Here is an 18,107-nt window from a genome sequence, read left to right on the forward strand (position 1 = left end):
CCCGCCTGAAGTCAGATCTCCCTCCCTCCCCCACCCCCACCAGGATATTCACCGCGGCCGTGGGTCCGAGCTCCTGCCGGGTGGTACCAGGTTCGAACCACGCCGGCGGGACTCGGTGGGAGTTAGGCCCGTCGTCCGCGGAGAATTGCCGTGAGGGCCATTTTCAGCGGCTCCCAACCGGCGCCGTGGCGACCGCGAGGCTGCGATTGGCACCGATACTCCGGTCGCTGGAGAATCGGCGGCCCGGCGTCGTGCAGGGAATCTCCCATGACCCCGGCGATTCTGTGACCTGGCGTGGGCCTGGAATGTCCTGGCCCAGGGCTTTAACCCTCCAGCTTCTTGATCAAACTGCAAGACTCACAGGCTGGATGTCGGAGAAAAGCTGGCTGCTCCGTTTCCCTGGGGTGAGCCCCTGCCCAGGTGTTGGAGAGCGTTTCATCCCTTTATTAGAAGGGAAAAAACTTCAAAGAGCTTCCTTCGGCTCTGAGTTCAAACCAAAACTCACTCATAAACTGACTCACAGAGAAAAGGAAGATTCCAGAAGTCATGACCAATCAGCATCGACGACCAAGTCCATCAAGGTACGTCCATCCCCAATGTCAGCAAATCTGGATTCCTTGTTTTTAATTAAAGGCGAAGTTCATCTTACAGGAACAAGCAAATTTTTGTGCAAGTACAAAATTATAAAAGGCAAAATAACTGAAAATAAAGGTAATAGAGAATCTTGTTTCCCGATTTTCCCCACCCCTTGTGAGTGACAGAATGAGGCAGGGACAAATTGAAATGTATTAAAAGGGCGATCCCGCCATATATTCCTTCAGGTAAGGAATTGTTCCCTCACTGTTGTGACGTCACGTCAAAAGGTTTTACAAGTGGGCAGCACGGTAGCATGGTGGTTAGCATAAATGCTTCGCAGCTCCAGGGTCCCAGGTTCGATTCCCGGCTGGGTCACTGTATGTGCGGAGTCTGCACACCCTCCCACTGTGTGCGTGGGTTTCCTCCGGGTGCTCCGGTTTCCTCCCACAGTCCAAAGATGTGCAGGTTAGGTGGATTGGCCATGCTAAATTGCCCGTAGTGTCCTAAAAAGTAAGGTTAAGGGGGGGGGGGGGGTTGTTGGGTTACGGGTATAGGGTGGATACGTGGGTTTGAGTAGGGTGACCATGGCTCGGCACAACATCGAGGGCCGAAGGGCTTGTTCTGTGCTGTACTGTTCTATGTTCTATGTTTACGCAAAATATTAAGCTGTTGAGGGGAGCTCGCCGGGGGATGGGGCCTGCACGGCCAGGCCAACCTAACAGTGCCTCATCAGGTAGTTACAACCAACCTGGCACTGCCTGGAGAGGCTGTGCCAAAGCAGGCCCTCTGGGGAGCCCCATGAGGGGTGTTCTCCTTATCTGTGTGCGGTGGGTAACCCGGGTGATTGTGTGGGGAGGGGGGGGGGGGGGGGGGGGGGGGAGATGGGAGGGCGGAGTTGTCCCGTTGCTGGTGGGGGAGTGGGGGCACGGTCCTCTGTCTCCATGCAGGGGAGTTTAGTTTTAACAGAGATTGGGCCACCCTTTCTCACCAATCTCTGCGGAGCCGGCGTTGCTCCCAGATATTCCGTGCACGGAGAATCTGGAGAGAAAACGCAGCCATGCAGCTGGGGAGCTACACGCCGGTTTTCTCGCCCCAGCCAGCACTCTGTGCACAGAGTGTGAGATTCCCACCCTATATTTTAACACAGATTCACTTTCCACTCGCAGCAACGTTACGGCAAATATTATGCTGACTTTTCACAGGTCCAATATCGATCAACATTACATGGTGTATCATTCCACTCTCCGAAAACGAGCAGTTCTGCACAGTCTTCATTATTATTAGCATCATTGGGTTCATCTGGACTCCAAAACCTTAAAAGAGAAAAGAAGAAAGGGAACAAAACTCATTGTCAGAACTCAGCTTAAAACTGATCTTTGTTTTTACATGGTGAAAATCCATTTTGGTACTTAAAGAGATTTGGGTGCCCTTGTCTAAAATACACAAAGTTAACATGCAGGTATGGTGAACAATTAGGAAGCTAAATGGTATGTTGGCCTTTATTGCAAGGATATTGGAGTACAGGAATACAGAGGTTTTGCTGCATTGTACAAGACCTGATGAAAGCACACTTGGGATATTGTGCAAAGTTTCGGTCAATCTCTCAGGAAGGGTATACGTGTCTGAGAGAGGTTGCAAAGGAACTTTACAGGATTGATTCCTGGCATGAGGGGTTGGTCCGGTGAGAAGGGATTGAGTTTGATGGGTCGATAGTCCCTGGAGGTAAAAGGAATGAGAGGTAGCATTATTGAAGATTTTGAGAGGGATTGATGGGTACACACTGAGAGGAGGAGGCATTTCTTCACACAGAGGGTTTGAATCTTTGGAATTCTCTACCCCAGAGGGCTGTGGAAGCTCAGTCAGTGATACATTCCAGAATAGATTGATAGATTTTTGGACTCCTAAGGGATGTGGCACCAGACAGAAAAATTGAATTGAAGATCGACCATGATCTTATTGAGTGGGTGGAGCAGATTCAAGCACCAGATAACCCACTCCTGCTCCCATTCCTTATATTCACTTTCAAATCACAATTGGTCAAGATTGAGGGTGAAATGGTCCCACTTATTGGCAGCACTGACAGGAAAAATGGCTTTGAAGCCGTCAGCCCCAACAGCAACTTTCTCAATCACTTAGTCTTTTAAAGATCCCAGCACCATTTTTAAAAGCTGCCCTGGTACAAAAAACGTAAAATAAATCACCCACCCCTCCCCCCCTGCAAAACCCCGCACCCCCTTACCCTGGCACTGCCCAGACACTTCCCCGTGATACTGATCCAGCACTGTCACCAGCAGTACCCCCAGCACTATGCAAACACTGGCCGTAGGTACTGTCCCCGACACTACCCACAGTGCCTCTCAGCATTACTCCCAGTACTTTCCCCAGTACTGCCCTGGCACTGCCCTGAGCACACCTACCCCAGTATTGCCCACTTTCCCGTGGCACTGCCCAAACTGTCCCCAGGCAGTGCCAGCGGCCAGTTCTTGGGCATGACCCCCTCCCATCTGAGTGATGCACTCACCTGAGCTCTTTCAGTGGGTTCTGGCGTCAGGTACATGCTATGAGAGACATGTCGTAATTCGAATGGGGAAGGGGGGATACATCAGGCCCAGAGGTCTGACAATTAAATGTTAATTTATTCTATTGGGCTTTCGCATATTGATTATTGCATCACAGGACTCGGTGAAGGAGAGAGAGAAGAGATATGCTCCATCCATTTAGCAACCCCCCCCCCCCCCCCACCTCCCGCCGGCAGAGTAGGCCAAAAAAAAATCCGGATAGCGGTAATAGAAAAAGAACAGATGTAAAACGACACTCAAATGCCCATTTCTCTCCCATTAAATCTTTGTGCTCGCAATAGTTTCTCAGTTTTCAGTGGGGTGTTTGGGGAATGTTGTTCATGGGGATTCCTGCTTATTCACTGATGAAGTGGAAGTTTGATCTTTCCTGGATATTCATTTGGAGCTCCGCCTTCATGCAAAATATCTGCAAGGTGACAAGGTGCTTGGGCATGAGTTCTGAAGGTTGCTGAGTCATCCACAAAATATAGTGGGGCTGGATTCTCTGCTGCTCGAGCTGCGTGTTTCTGTGGATTTAATTGGCCAGTTGCTTCTTTGCTCCCACATTTGCCCTTCCCTGTAATGGGTTACCCATTGTTATGTTGAATAGTAATGGAGAGAGTGGGCCACCTTGCTCAATGGCCCTGTTGATGTGTCACTCTTTCCGTATTAAGCGTTTATCTCTGGATCGTTACAGTCTCTGTGGTTGTCCTTTGTATTTACACCGACCACATTGAGCTGTGTCTCCCCATGGCCCCACTGGTAGGAATGAATGTGTATTGGTTAAGGTAACTCTCAAAGAATATAAAATGCAGGATGATCACTGATCCCGCAGCGATGAGAAGGAAGTGATTGTCACGCAGGTCAATGCTCGGAGTTGAGCCACAAGAAGTTTAATGACCTCACACAAGTGTTCAAGGGTCAGTGATGCATCTTCAGATACATGCCATATTCTACCAACTGCACCAACAACCTCATTTATTGCTCAATTCACCACACACACTTCACTCACTTACCAACAGGCGCGAATGATCAAGACTCACATTAATAAAAGTTATAACAGATTTGGAGTTGGAACATGGTGAGAACACATGAAATGAAAATGAAAATCGCTTATTGTCACGAGTAGGCTTCAATGAAGTTACTATGAAAAGCCCCTAGTCACCACATTCCGACACATGGTAAGCCACCAAGCAAAAGTGCATTGCAGTCAGGGCACGGAGAATGGAGAGCAGACGTACAAGCTCTCCGGAGGGTGAGCTCCTATTCCAGATCGGTTACAGAAGATCCAGGTGAGACTTTACTGCACTGGGGCTGTGGAAGAAGGCTGATGGGTATGCACCAGGGGCATTGGAAACCCTGCCAGAGTCTGCATTCGAGGTCAAGATGCATGAAAGAGCTCAGCATCAATTTGCCAGAGGGCTTTGTGTGGAGATGGGTGTCTGTCCTTTCCAGCAAAGATTTGGCTTCCATTAACAAATCTGCAGAGCCAACCATTATGGCCGATATATTAGCTTCCTTTGCAACAAGAGCATTATCCACCAAACATCTGAGAGTTGCAGTGGAAGCTCAGACGGCTGCCATCATGGCTCTGAATACCAGTCTAATGAGGCATCTGGGGCATCTAAAATCTGGACCGGAATTCTCCGGCCGTTAGGGTTCTCTGTTTCCTCCGGCAGCACACCTTGCCCAGGGGTTTCCCGGCGATGTGGGGTGGCTTCAAATGGGCAATCCCATTGACAAGCGGCGGGAAGAGACAGTGCAACGCTGAGAGATAGGCGATTGGGGGGCCAGAGAATCCAGCCCCAGATGTTTGGGTGCACACACCAGTGGTGTCATTTTTGAAAGGACCTCATGGCACCCAATAAATTGGCATTGCCCACCAAATGTCACTGCTTCTGTCCCTAATTTGCTTTGCTGTTTGGCTGAATATCTGAAGGTCAAACACAAATCCAGCTTTATAATCATCTTCAATGCCAAGGATATTGTGCAGAATGTCCAAGGGGGAAAAGAGAACTTACTTTACAGAGGAAGCGTAGTCTGTCCCATCCACCCAGCGCCAATCACCTTCAGAGATCGAATCACTGAGTCCAATCCAGTGACTTCCTTTTTGAATCCATTGTTGTATAAATGCCTGTCAGACAGATTAAAGTTTACTGCAGTATACGGAGCAACGTAAATTGTTGGCAATATTAATGACAAACTCCCTGCTTGGCAACGTCCTGTCTGAGTTCTTAACCCATTTACTTTAAGCCAACCTTTGTTCCTACTGCAATCCAAGATACTGGCGATTGAAATGCATTCTCTATCCCAGAGGCTGGATCATTGAATATATTCAAGGCTGAGATTATGAGTCGGTCTAGGAGTCACGGCCTATGGGAGGCAGAAAAGAAAGTGGCGTTGAGACCATGATCAAATTGCATGGCAGAGCAGTCTCTACGTCAGTTGGCCTCCTCCTGCTACTTTTCCTTTTCCGATGAATACGAGTCAAATGTTTCATTTTCGGATAGTTGGTAGCACTTCTTCTGTCAGAAGTCAAGCCCCATGGGACTTCAGTGATTAATCTAAAGTGGAGTTTCTGAGCAACACTGGGAAAGTGTGGTCTTCTGGATGGGACAGTGTTGTAATGGTAGGTGGTCAGAGATTTAACAAGGGGCGGCAGGTTTCTGCAATCGGGCGTCAGGATGCTTAGACTTTTGCCCCAGGCCATTGCTGACATCTGCAGTTTCCTTGAAGAATATCTTTGATGATGACCCATTTTCAATGATCGACAAGGTTATCACATCCCTGAACATGTTAACGTGCTGCACCTTCTAGGGATCTAGTGTCTCAAGGATCCCTCAATTTTCGGTAGATTCTCTATTGCCCGATGCAGATTTCGTAATCGGTTATGGGGCGAAGAATCCACTCCGACGCCCAAATTGGGCTCGGTGGCAGTTTGACGCCCGTCAGCCATTCCCTGCCCGCTCCAAAATGGAGTCATCGCATTGGCGCGTCATCGACAGGCCCTCTCGCCATGCTATTCCCCTGATGGGCCGAGTTCCCAGCTGCACGGGCCACGTGTTGTCTCAGCGTGTGGGAATATGGCGTGGCGGCTGCGGACTGCGGCACCACCACACAGCGCCGGCCCTAGGGTTGCTGGCGCCCTGGGCAAGCTGAACTTCGGCGCCCTTGGGGGGGGGTGGGGCCAAGGGGGGGGGGGTGTGGCCGAGGGGGGGGGGCCGAGGGGGGGGGGGCCGAGGGGGGGGGGGCCGAGGGGCAGGGGGGGGGCCGAGGGGCGGACCCGGCGGGGGGGGCGGACTCGGCGGGGGGGGCGGACCCGAGGGGGGGGCGGGGGGGCGGACCCGAGGGGGGGGGGACGGACCGCGGGGGGAGCGGACCGAGGGGGGAGCAGACCGAGGGGGGGGCCGCCCTGGGGGAGGGCGGCCACCGCGCATGCGCTGGTTGGCACCTGCCCAACTGCGCATGCGCGGGACCCGAGTCTCTGGCGCCCCCTAGCACATGGCGCCCCGGGCGACTGCCCGAGTTGCCGGTGCCTTGAGCCGGCCCTGCCACCACACTCGGCCGGGATCTGTTCCGCTGGCTGGGGGAGCTTCCGTGAGGGTTGGGGTGACTGGTAGGGGGTTTAGCATACAAAATGATCAGAGGGTTAGATAGGCTGGACAGCGAGAGCCTTCTCCCGCGGATGGAGGTGGCTAGCACGAGGGGACATAGCCTTAAATTGAGGGGTAATAGATATAGGACAGAGGTCAGAGGTGGGTTTTTTACGCAAAGAGTGGTGAGGCCGTGGAATGCCCTACCTGCAACAGTAGTGAACTCGCCAACATTGAGGGCATTTAAAAATTTATTGGATAAGCATATGGATGATAAGGGCATAGTGTAGGTTAGATGGCCTTTAGATTTTTTCCATGTCGGTGCAACATCGAGGGCCGAAGGGCCTGTACTGTGCTGTATCGTTCTATGTTCTATGTTCTATGGGTGGCCAGTGGGGACGTGAATGGCGGGTCGGGTCCGTGCACGGCCTGGCGCCATGTTGCACGGCGTGACCGCTGCAGGTCGTCGCCGTGTGCATGTGCGGCCAGGGACCCAACCATTCTTCAGCCGCTTTCGGTGCGGGAGCCGAGAATTTCATCCGGCACCCTGCTAGCCCACTCTCGCAACCCCTCCCCTCCCGTCAACCCTTCCTGTCACTTCCTCATAGAATTCGATCAAATTTGTGAGGCAGATCGTTCCTTTAACAAATCCTTCATGTACGCCCTCGCGCTGTATGAATATCCCACCCAGTATGTCAGTGTTCCTCCTGGACTACTAAATCTGCATCATCCATTTCCTTTGTCAAGATGGAGACAAAATATTTAAAACCCTTCCCACAGCCCCTGCATCCACATACAAGTTGCCCTCTTCATCTCTGATAGGTCCAACATTTTCCTTAATATATCATTTTACCATTAATATATTGATAAAACATCTTTGGGTTTTCTTTAATTTTACTTGCTAATCTTTTTTCATGCCCTGTCTTTGATTTCCTGATTTCCTTTTTGACTTTGTCCCTGGACTTTCCCTGCTTGTCCAGGCTATCAGCAATGCTTAGTTCTTTAAGCCTATTGTACGCTTCCTTTTTCTGTTTAATGATCCCCTGCATTCCTCCAGCCAACGTAGACTAGGCTACCTATCTTATATTCACATAGACGAGGGGTGGGACTCTCCGCCGGCGGGCTGCTCCATTTTGCCGACGCCCAGGGGTTTCCCCGACGGCGTGGGGTTGCCCCACAATGGGGCAGCAGGGTAGCATGGTGGTTAACATAAATGCTTCACAGCTCCAGGGTCCCAGGTTCAGTTCCCGGCTTGGGTCACTGTCTGTGCGGAGTCTGCTCGTCCTCCCCGTGTGTGCGTGGGTTTTCTCCGAGTGCTCCGGTTTCCTCCCACAGTCCAAAGATGTGCGGGTTAGGTGGATTGGCCATGATAAATTGCCCGTAGTGTCCTAAAAAGTAAGGTTGGGGGGGGGGGGGGGGGGGGGGGTTGTTGGGTTCCGGGTATAGGGTGGATACGTGGGTTTGAGTGGGGTGATCATTGCTCGGCACAACATAGAGGGCGGAAGGGCCTGTTCTGTGCTGTACTGTTCTATGTTCTATCATTGCTCGGCACAACATCGAGGGCCGAAGGGCCTGTTCTGTGCTGTACTGTTCTATGTGCTATCATTGCTCGGCACAACATCGAGGGCCGAAGGGCCTGTTCTGTGCTGTACTGTTCTATGTTCTATGTTCTAATGGGAAACCCCATTGACTGGCTGGCGTGATGGAGCATCTCGCCCGCGTGATGAGGCAGAATGTGGTGCGGCCAGGATGGGGCGGAGAATTCTGCCCTAGGTTTTTGCTCCCCTAGATCTAGCAGATTAAGGGATGATTTAATTAAGGGGTTCCAGGTTGACCAATCTTTGGCACGCTAGCGAATTAAAGGCTGCAGAACTAAGGTGTTAAATGGAGTTAAATCACAGATTAACTGCGATCTAACCAAATGGCGGGACAGGCTTGAGGGATTGAATGGTCTTCTTCCGTACTGTCTGTCAGGGAAGCAATAATGCTTTCCTCAGCTGGTCTGACCTCTATATGACATCAGTGCCATACCAAACTGATTAAATCTCCTCCAAAATGGTTCAGTAAACTCCTCAATGTATCAAACTGCTCAAACTGCTGCAACGAAAGAATATTTTACACCAACACCTAAGGACCATGAAAGACGGTCAATAATGCTTACACATTGATAGTTCATTGCAAAACATAAAGTCAAAAGTACTTGTCAGCTGCACAGGTGGGGACGACAGAAGAACAGGGAAACAGCCTGATATCTTGGCTATTGTTACTAAAATCAGATTTTCATTTATTTAGCACTTTCATCACCCCAGAATGACTCAAACACGTCCTTGCCAGTTTTGTATTTCAGAAATGTAACAACTGCTGTAATGTGAGAAATGCAACGGCTGATTTATGTACAGTGAGGTCCCACAAACAACAATGAGATAATGACCGGGTCACTTGTTTCTACGGTTCAAGCTGAGAGGTCAGTATATTCACAGAATGTCAGGGAGAACCCTGCTTATCTTTGAGGACAGTAAGAAGCCTTACAACACCAGGTTAAAGTCCAACAGGTGTGTTTCGAATCACTAGCTTATGGAGCACTGCTCCTTCCTCAGGTGAATGAAGGGGTGGGTTCCAGAAACACATATATTGACAAAGTCAAAGATGCAAGACGATACTTTGAATGTGAGTCTTTGCAGGTAACTAAGTCTACAGGTCCAAACGGAGCAACTGGAGAGAGGGATAATCACAGGTTAAAGAGGTGTGAATTGCCTCAAGCCAGGACAGTTGCTAGGATTTTTCAAACCCAGGCCAGATGGTGGGGGATGAATATAATGCGACATGAATCCAAAGTCCCGGTTGAGGCCGTACTCACATATGCGGAACTTATTTGCTATAAGGCAATGGGACCCTGTGTGAGAACCTCTCTGGCTACATCAAGAGCATCTTGAAACCCATCGTGCAAGGAACGCCCAGCTTCAGTTGTGATACGACGGACGCCTTACAGAAACTCAGCACCCATGGACCAGTTGAACCCGGAACATTCCTCGTCACAATGGATGTCTCGGCACTCTACACCAGCATCCCCCATGACGACGGCATTGCTGCAACAGCCTCAATACTCAACACCGACAACTGCCAATCTCCAGACGCAATTCTGCAACTCATCCGCTTCATTCTGGATCACAATGTCTCCACCTTCGACAACAGGTTCTTCATCCAGACGCACGGAACAGCCATGGGGACCAAATTCGCACCTCAATATGGCAACATCTTCATGCACAAGTTTGAACAAGACTTCCTCACCGCACAGGACCTTGAACCGACGTTATACACCAGATATATTGATGACATTTTCTTCCCTTTGGACCAATGGTGAAGAATCATTGAAATGACTAAACGATGACATCAATAAGTTTCATCCCACCATCAGACTCACCATGGACTACTCTCCAAAATCAGTTGCATTCTTGGACACACTCATCTCCATCAAGGACGGTCACCTCAGCACTTTGCTTTACCGCAAGCCCACAGATAACCTCACAATGCTCCACTTCTCCAGCTTCCACCCTTAACACATTAAAGAAGCCAACCCCTCTGGACAAGCCCTCCGTATACACAGGATCTGCTCAGACGTGGAGGAGCATAACAGACATCTACAGATACTGAAAGACGCCCTCGTATGAACGGGAAACGGCGCTCGACTCATTGATCGACAGTTCCAATGCGCCACAGCAAAATAAACGCACCAAACTCCTCAGAAGACAAAAAATATGACACAACCGACAGAGCACCCTTCGTCGTCCAGTACTTCCCCGGAGTGGAGAACTACGACATCTTCTTCGCAGACTTCAACATGTCATCGATGCAGACGAACATCTTGCCAAGTTCATCCCCACACTCCCACTACTTGCCTTCAAACAACCGCGCAACCTCAAACAAACCATTGTTTGCAGCAAACTACCCAGCCTTCAGAACAGCGACCACGACACCACACAACCCTGCCATGGCAATCTCTGCAAGACGTGCCAGATCATCGACATGGGTCCCACCATTACACATGAGAACACCACCCACCAGGTACGTGGTACATACTCGTGCGACTCGGCCAACGTTGTCTACCTCATACGCTGCAGGAAAGGATGTCCCGAAGCGTGGTACATTGGAGAGACCATGCAGACTCTGCGACAACAGATGAACGGACATTGCACGACAATCGTCAGGCAGGAATGTTCCCTTCCAGTCGAGGAACACTTCAGTAGTCGAGGGCATTCAGCCTCTGATCTCCGGGTAAGCGTTCTCCAAGGCGGCCTTCAGGACGCGCGACAACGCAGAATCGCCGAGCAGAAACTTATAGCCAAGTTCCGCACACATGAGGGCGGCCTCAACCAGGACCTGGGATTCATGTCGCATTACATTCACCCCCCACCATCTGGCCTGGGCTTGCGAAATCCAACCAACTGTCCTGGCTTGAGACAATTCACACCTCTTTAACCTGGGGTTACCCCTCTCTCCAGTTGCTCTGTCTGGACCTGTAGACTTAATTACCTGCAAAGACTCACATTGAAAGTATCGTCTTGCATCTTTGACTTTGTCCATTTTTTATATGTTTCTGGAACCTACCTCTTGATTCACCTGGGGAATGAGCTGTGCTCCGAAAGCTAGTGATTTATGTATATCACAAACAACAGTGGTCCGAGCACTAGTGGAACACCACTAGTCACCTTTTTCCATTTTGAGACACTCCCTTCCACCACTACTCTCTGTCTCCTGTTGCCCAGCCAGTTCTTTATCCATCTAGCAAGTACACCCTGAACCCCATACGACTTCACTTTTTCCATCAACCTGCCATGGGAAACCTTATCAAACGCCTTACTGAAGTCCATGTATATGACATCTACAGCCCTTACCTCATCAATTAACTTTGTCACTTCCTCAAAGAATTCTATTAGGTCAGTAAGACATGACCTTCCCTGCACAAAACCATGCTGCCTATCACTGATAAGTCTATTTTCTTCCATATGTGAATAGATCCTATCCCTCAGTATCTTCTCCAGCAGTTTGCCCACCATTGACGTCAAGCTCACAGGTCAATAATTCCCTGGATTTTCCCTGCTACCCTTCTTAAACAAAGGGACAACATTAGCAATTCTCCAGTCCTCTGGGACCTCACCCGTGCTCAAGGATGCTGCAAAGATATCTGTTACGGCCCCAGCTATTTCGACCCTCGCTTCCCTCAGTAACCTGGGATAGATCCCATCCGGACCTGGGGACTTGTCCACCTTAATGCCTTTTAGAACACCCAAAACTTCCCCCTTCCTTATGCCGACTTGTCCTGGAGTATTTAAACATACATCCCTAGCCTGAACATCCGTCATGTCCCTCTCCTTGGTGAATACCGATGCAAAGTATTCATTAAGAATCTCACCCATTTCCTCTGACTCCACACATAAATTCCCTCTTTTGTCTTTTGAGTGGGCCAATCCTTTCCCTAGTTACCCTCTTGCTCCTTATATACGAATAAAAGGTATATCAATTGCAGGCAGGTGGTGGGAATTAACAAACATTTTATTAGGGTGCCTACAGATGGACACAGCTGAAGAAAACTCGGTTTCTGAGCGAGGAGATGCTTCCTCGTAATAAATCACTTCAAAAATTGCATTAAAAATTGGCTCCATTTCTAACCACCAATTGATATAAGAAACATCCATGACATTGCTGAAAATTAAGTAATGCGCTACATTACTGGAACAATGCTATGCTACTGGGGCATAAGTAATCTAAATTGAGCAGTCTCTGAATAATATATACAAATTTTTAATAAAAATGTTGTATTCTTACGTGACAATTGAAGAATTACCTGACTAAATGAGACTGCCGGGAACGTACTGGAAGGATTGCACTAAGCCTTTCCCACCAATATTTATAAAATGCACAGAAATAAAGGGCACACTTCTCCAGGAACATTTCTGAATGCGGTAGCGAGCGGGATTAGCCGCGAGCTCCCCAGCGCACAGCCCAGTGAGGCCAGCAATACAATTCAATGTTAATTGGTCCACTTAACGAGGCCTCACGGGCTTCTCGCCGCAAATTAATGCTCACCAGCTGATTCGCTGGGATTACGCTCGCTTGGAGGGTGAGCCACAGGGCAGCAAGTGCTGCCTGGGATGAGGTGGTGATGGCCGTGAGCTCGCGGAGTGTGAAGAGGAGGACTGGCCGGCAGTGCAGGCAGCGCCGGCCCTAGGGTTGCTGGCGCCCCGGGCAAGCTGAACTTCGGCGCCCTTGGGGGGGGGGGGGGGGCCGAGAGGGGGGCGGGGCCGAGGGGGGCCGCGGGGGGGGAGGGGCCGAGGGGGGGGGCGGACCCGGGGGGGGCGGACCTGAGGGGGGGGCGGGGCGGACCCGAGGGGGGGGGGCGGGGCGGACCCGAGGGGGCGGGGCGGGGCGGACCCGAGGGGGCGGGGCTGGGGGGCGGACCTGAGGGCGGGGCTGGGGGGGGCGGACCCGAGGGGGGGGCGGGGGGGCGGGGGGGGCGGACCCAAGGGGGGGGCGGGGCGGGCGGACCCGAGGGGGGGGGGGGGAGAGAACCGAGCGGACCGAGCGGGGGGGCGGACCGAGGGGACGGACCGGGGGGGGGGCCGCCCTGGGGCAGTGCGGCCACACTGGGGGAGAGCGGCCACCGCGCATGCGCTGGTTGGCGCCGGCCCAACTGCGCATGCGCGGGACCCGAGTCTGGCGCCCCCTAGCACATGGCGCCCCGGGCAACAGCCCGAGTTGCCGGTGCCTTGAGCCGGCCCTGAGTGCAGGGAGAAGGTCAACGACCTACACTGGGCAGCACAAGTGATTAGACACTAACCCACCCCCCCCAAGGGAGCATCCACCCCTCAACTCCCCATGCGATCCCCAGCCCTCCCTCCACCCCTCCCCCCCAAACCCCACCTTCACACCCCCTCTCCCACCACGGTGAACCACATGTGTGGCTAACGATGCCCTCTCTTTGTCTCCTCAGGAAACGCTGTCCCATAATCGTCGGGAAGAGCCGCAGACTGGTGGAAGGCTGCCAAACATCAGAATCCTCACCCGCTTTGAGGAGCGGGCCTTAGAGCTGACCAGTGTGACCAAGGACAGATCGGTCACCCACGCAGACGCTGGGGAAAAAGCAGAGGTGAGGAACCACCGGGCTCCACCCGGGGGGACCTATCGAAGGGGAGTAGTGATTGCCTTACTGACTCACCCAACCCTCCAGCTGACCACATGTCCATTCTCCCACAGGACCTCCAGGATATTACTGCCGTTGAGCGAGTGCGACGAAGATTCACTCGTCTTGTTCCGGGGATGACGGGACTGTCTTATGAAGGAGATTGGGAAACAGGGCCTGTATTCCCTAGAGTTTTGAGGAATGAGAGGTGATCTCATTGACAGCTACAAAGTACTTAAATGAATAGACAGGGTGGATGTAGGAAAGAGTTTATCTCGGTTGGGGAGTCTAGAACCAGGGGGCACAATTTCAAAACTCGGACCGAGACGAGGAGAAGTTTCTTTAGAGGAGTTTGTGAATCTTTGGAATTCTCTGTCCCAGAGCAGGGTGTGGAAGCTCAGTCACCGAGTATGTTTGAAGCAGAGATTGATAGATTCTGATTAGCAATAACATAAAGAGTTACGGGGATAGTGGGTGTAAAAACCATTGACGTGTCTGATCAGCTATGACCATATTAAATAGCAGAGCAGGCTTGATGGACCGAATGGCCTACTCCTGTTTCCAGGTCCCTATGGTAGATCCAGTTGAAGAGCTAGAATCGGCACAGGAATATCCATTCTCGCTGTCCTTCTAGTTCTATATCATCACTGAACAATCAGCTGTCGGTGAGTTTGAAATTATAATAATTTCCTACCTGTTCCGCAGCACTGTTAATGACGACAAGATTGGTGTGCATTGTTGTACAGGATCTCTGGGCATCAGCATAGTTTTTCTTCACTGATGAAAAGTAATAAAAGTTTTGCTGGAACCGCTTCCATTGGTCAGGACACTCAACCTGAGGATCTGCGAAGAGATTTAAACAAATATTAGAGCCAGCATGGACACCCCAGTACCTCATAAATCTCCTTAGTTACCAAGGTTTTACCATCATTCTAAAATGGCTAGTTACGGATCATCAAGTGCCCCATGGCACAAACAATTTAGGATCTCACAATTAAGAACATAAGAACATAAGAACTAGGAGCAGGAGTCGGCCACCTGGCCCCTCGAGCCAGCTCCGCCATTCAGTGAGATCATGGCTGATCTTTTGTGGACTCAGCTCCACTTTCCGGCCCAAACACCATAACCCTTAATCCCTTTATTCTTCAAAAAACTATCTATCTCTATCTTAAAAACATTTAATGAAGGAGCCTCAACTGCTTCACAGGGCAAGGAATTCCATAGATTCACAACCCTTTGGGTGAAGAAGTTCCTCCTAAATTGTCATGTATGTCCCTTTAAGAAAGGTTTTTGTCTTATCACATGGCTTCAGTGATGTCATTTTATGGGTGGAGCTGGGCTGTGGTTGTTTCAGTTTCATTCTGGACTGTTCTGAACTGCAGAGGAAGAAAGAAGAGATTTTTGCCCCGTCTTTCTCTATTTTCATTTTAAAAGCTGTTCCAGCAGGGTAGCATGGTGGTTAGCATAAATGCTTCACAGCTCCAGGGTCCCAGGTTCGATTCCCGGCTGGGTCACTGTCTGTGCGGAGTCTGCACGTCCTCCCCGTGTGTGCGTGGGTTTTCTCCGGGTGCTCCGGTTTCCTCCCACAGTCCAAAGATATGCGGGTTAGGTGGATTGGCCATGCTAAATTGCCCGTAGTGTCCTAATAAAAGTAAGGTTAAGGGGGGGGTTGTTGGGTTACGGGTATAGGGTGGATACGTGGGTTTGAGTATGGTGATCATTGCTCGGCACAACATTGAGGGCCGAAGGGCCTGTTCTGTGCTGTACTGTTCTAAGTGAAAAGCCCATTGGTTGTGGCTAATTGCTTTGGTAACTTAAGAGACTTTCTGGAAGGAATTAGAACTTGCTGGTTGAGACTGGATTAGAATCTTAGGGAAAGGACCAGCCCCATTCAAATGAGAATTCAGTGTTCTGGGCCATGCTCTTTAATAGGGGTTTGGTTTATTGGATTTTGTTATTGAATTGGAACAGTTAAGGGGGAATTCATTAGGTGTTATACATAGATTACTGTAGCTGTGTGGTGTATTTATATTTGTAATTGATAAAAATTCTTGCTGTGTTTATATGTATATATATTTATATATATGTTAACTATATTCTAAGAATAACTCTTGTTTTGATTTAAGTACCAAGGAAGACTGTTGAATTACACCTGAAGGGAAGACTCTTGTGCTCATCCTAGCCAAATTCAACATAAAAGGTTGTAGGTCAGGTGAATGCCATAGTACACTTTGGAGTTTCTAAGCCCGGGCCGAAAACACAAATCAGAGTCTAGTAATTGGCGACGGAATTCTTCCTTCCTGAGACTATGGGAATTCAACCCGCGCTGCTGGCCTCGTTCTGCATTACAAACCAGCTGCCTAGCCCACTGAGCTAAACCGACCCACAGCAGCAAGGAGAGGGGCACCCTGCTTTGCGAACGCCAAGCTTGGGAACCTGGACGCCATGGATGAGAGGCGGACGACCCTGTACCTGGGAAGGAGGCTGCCAGCCCTCGCCATTCGCCTTGCCTGGGCGCAGCTGGCAGGGGCTGTAAGCAATACCATTTGGACCGCCCGGCAGTGGCAAAAGAAACTGCACGACCTCCTCAGGGCGGCCAGAGTGAGTCGATAGCACTGTGCCCCTGGCACCAACCCCCATCCCACACACCCGTTACCCCACCCTCCCAACCCAGAGGGCAGTAAAACGCCCACCCTGCACCACATGCTGGGACCCATACTGGCCACTGAAGTCACCAGCTACCGGTCTCCTGGGCTGCATGCGCCGAAGTGTCTAACACTCTGTGTTTTGTTTCCCAACCCCAGGAGAGGGCCGCCCATAACTGCCGGGAGTGGAAAAAGACTGGATGTGGTCAGCAGGCCCGAGGAAAGGACTGGCGCCGGGGTGGGGGTCGGCATCAGGCGAGGAGGTGAGGCCCCGCTGAGTTACGGTTCCCCACGGCACGTATATCACCTTCACCCGCCAACACCCTCACCCCCCCAGACCCTCCCAATATCACCCCCACACCACCACCACTCTCCCTTCCCCAACACAACCCCCTCCCGAACACACTCCCACTTCCCCCGGCAATCATGCATCTTGTCTTGTGTCTTGCAGGGCCTGCTGGTGACGCGGCGGGCTCTCCTGGTGTCCCTCGCCCCCAGCCACAGTCAGAGCCAGAGCCCCAGGTGCCGACCAGTCACTAGGGCACCAACACGGATGCGAGTCACAGACCCGAGACCACGACACCCCCTGAGCTCGAGTCCGATGTTGACACAGATTTCCCGTCTCCAACACCACCACCATTCCCTCGACACTCACCTTGGAGTGAAGTGGCTCCTGGGTCTCTATCTGGCGCGCACCACACACATGCTCCGGTAAAGCAGGTGCAGATAGGAACATTCTAGGGGGCAGACAGTCAAAGGGTGGGCTGATCCCAGGGACTAGCTGCCATCCAGAGGGGTTTTGGTCTTCAGGAACGGACAGTGCCATTGATTGTGGAGATGCAGTCGCATAGCCAGGGTCTATATGAGGAGTTGTCAGCGAGCATCCAGCATCTGCCTGTGAAGGTGGAGGAGCCCAACCACGGAGAGGAGCAGGAGGTGGTACCGATCATGTGTGCCACCGCACGGGTGGCATCCGCAGTGCATACCTGGCGGCGAGGGCTTCGGTCATGGATCATGGAATTTACAGTGCAGAAGGAGGCCATTCAACCCATTGGGTCGGCACTGGCTCTTGGAAAGAGCACTCTATTTAAGCCCACACCTCCACCCTTTTCCCGTAACCCAGTAACCCCACCTCACCTTTTTTTTTTGAACACTAAGGGCAATTTATCATGGCCAATCCACCTAACCTGCACGTCTTTGGACAATGGGAGGAAACCGGAGCACCCGGAGGAAACCCATGCACACACGGAGAGAATGTGCAGACTCCGCACAGACAGTGACCCAGTGGAGATTCGAACCTGGAACCCTGGCGCTATGAAGCCACAGTGCTAACCACAATGCTACCGCGCTTGTCCAAAGCCTGAGGCAATCAGTGCAGATGGTGGCCGCAACCCAGGACAATGCTGCCCTCTCACCAGTAGCCATCGGCCAGAGTCACCTGGACATTGCAGTGGCACTAGTGAGCGTGGCCCAGTCACAGCGGGCCATGCCACAGACAGAGAGAGAGAGAGTTGGCCCAGTCCCAGAGGGAGATGGCATAGTCACTAGCTGATGTGGT

The 18,107-nt window shown here is 51.3% G+C and overlaps 1 protein-coding gene across 1 annotated transcript in view; it reads right to left on the reverse strand.

Moving 5' to 3' along the window:
* Window positions 1-1,493: 1,493 nt before the first annotated feature.
* The window catches only part of LOC119957250 (CD209 antigen-like protein C), a 68,884-nt gene continuing 52,270 nt past the window's right edge, over window positions 1,494-18,107 (reverse strand). Inside the window, exons 6-8 of the mRNA XM_038785096.1 lie at window positions 14,599-14,747; window positions 5,156-5,268; window positions 1,494-1,889 (exon numbers count right to left, since the gene is read on the reverse strand). Coding sequence (XP_038641024.1) covers window positions 1,760-1,889; window positions 5,156-5,268; window positions 14,599-14,747 — 392 coding nt within the window. The 3' untranslated portion in view covers window positions 1,494-1,759. The remainder of the gene's footprint in view (window positions 1,890-5,155; window positions 5,269-14,598; window positions 14,748-18,107) is intronic.

The sequence above is a fragment of the Scyliorhinus canicula genome, chromosome 25 (assembly GCF_902713615.1).
Source record: "Scyliorhinus canicula chromosome 25, sScyCan1.1, whole genome shotgun sequence".
In the NCBI taxonomy this organism is placed as follows: Eukaryota; Metazoa; Chordata; class Chondrichthyes; order Carcharhiniformes; family Scyliorhinidae; genus Scyliorhinus; species Scyliorhinus canicula.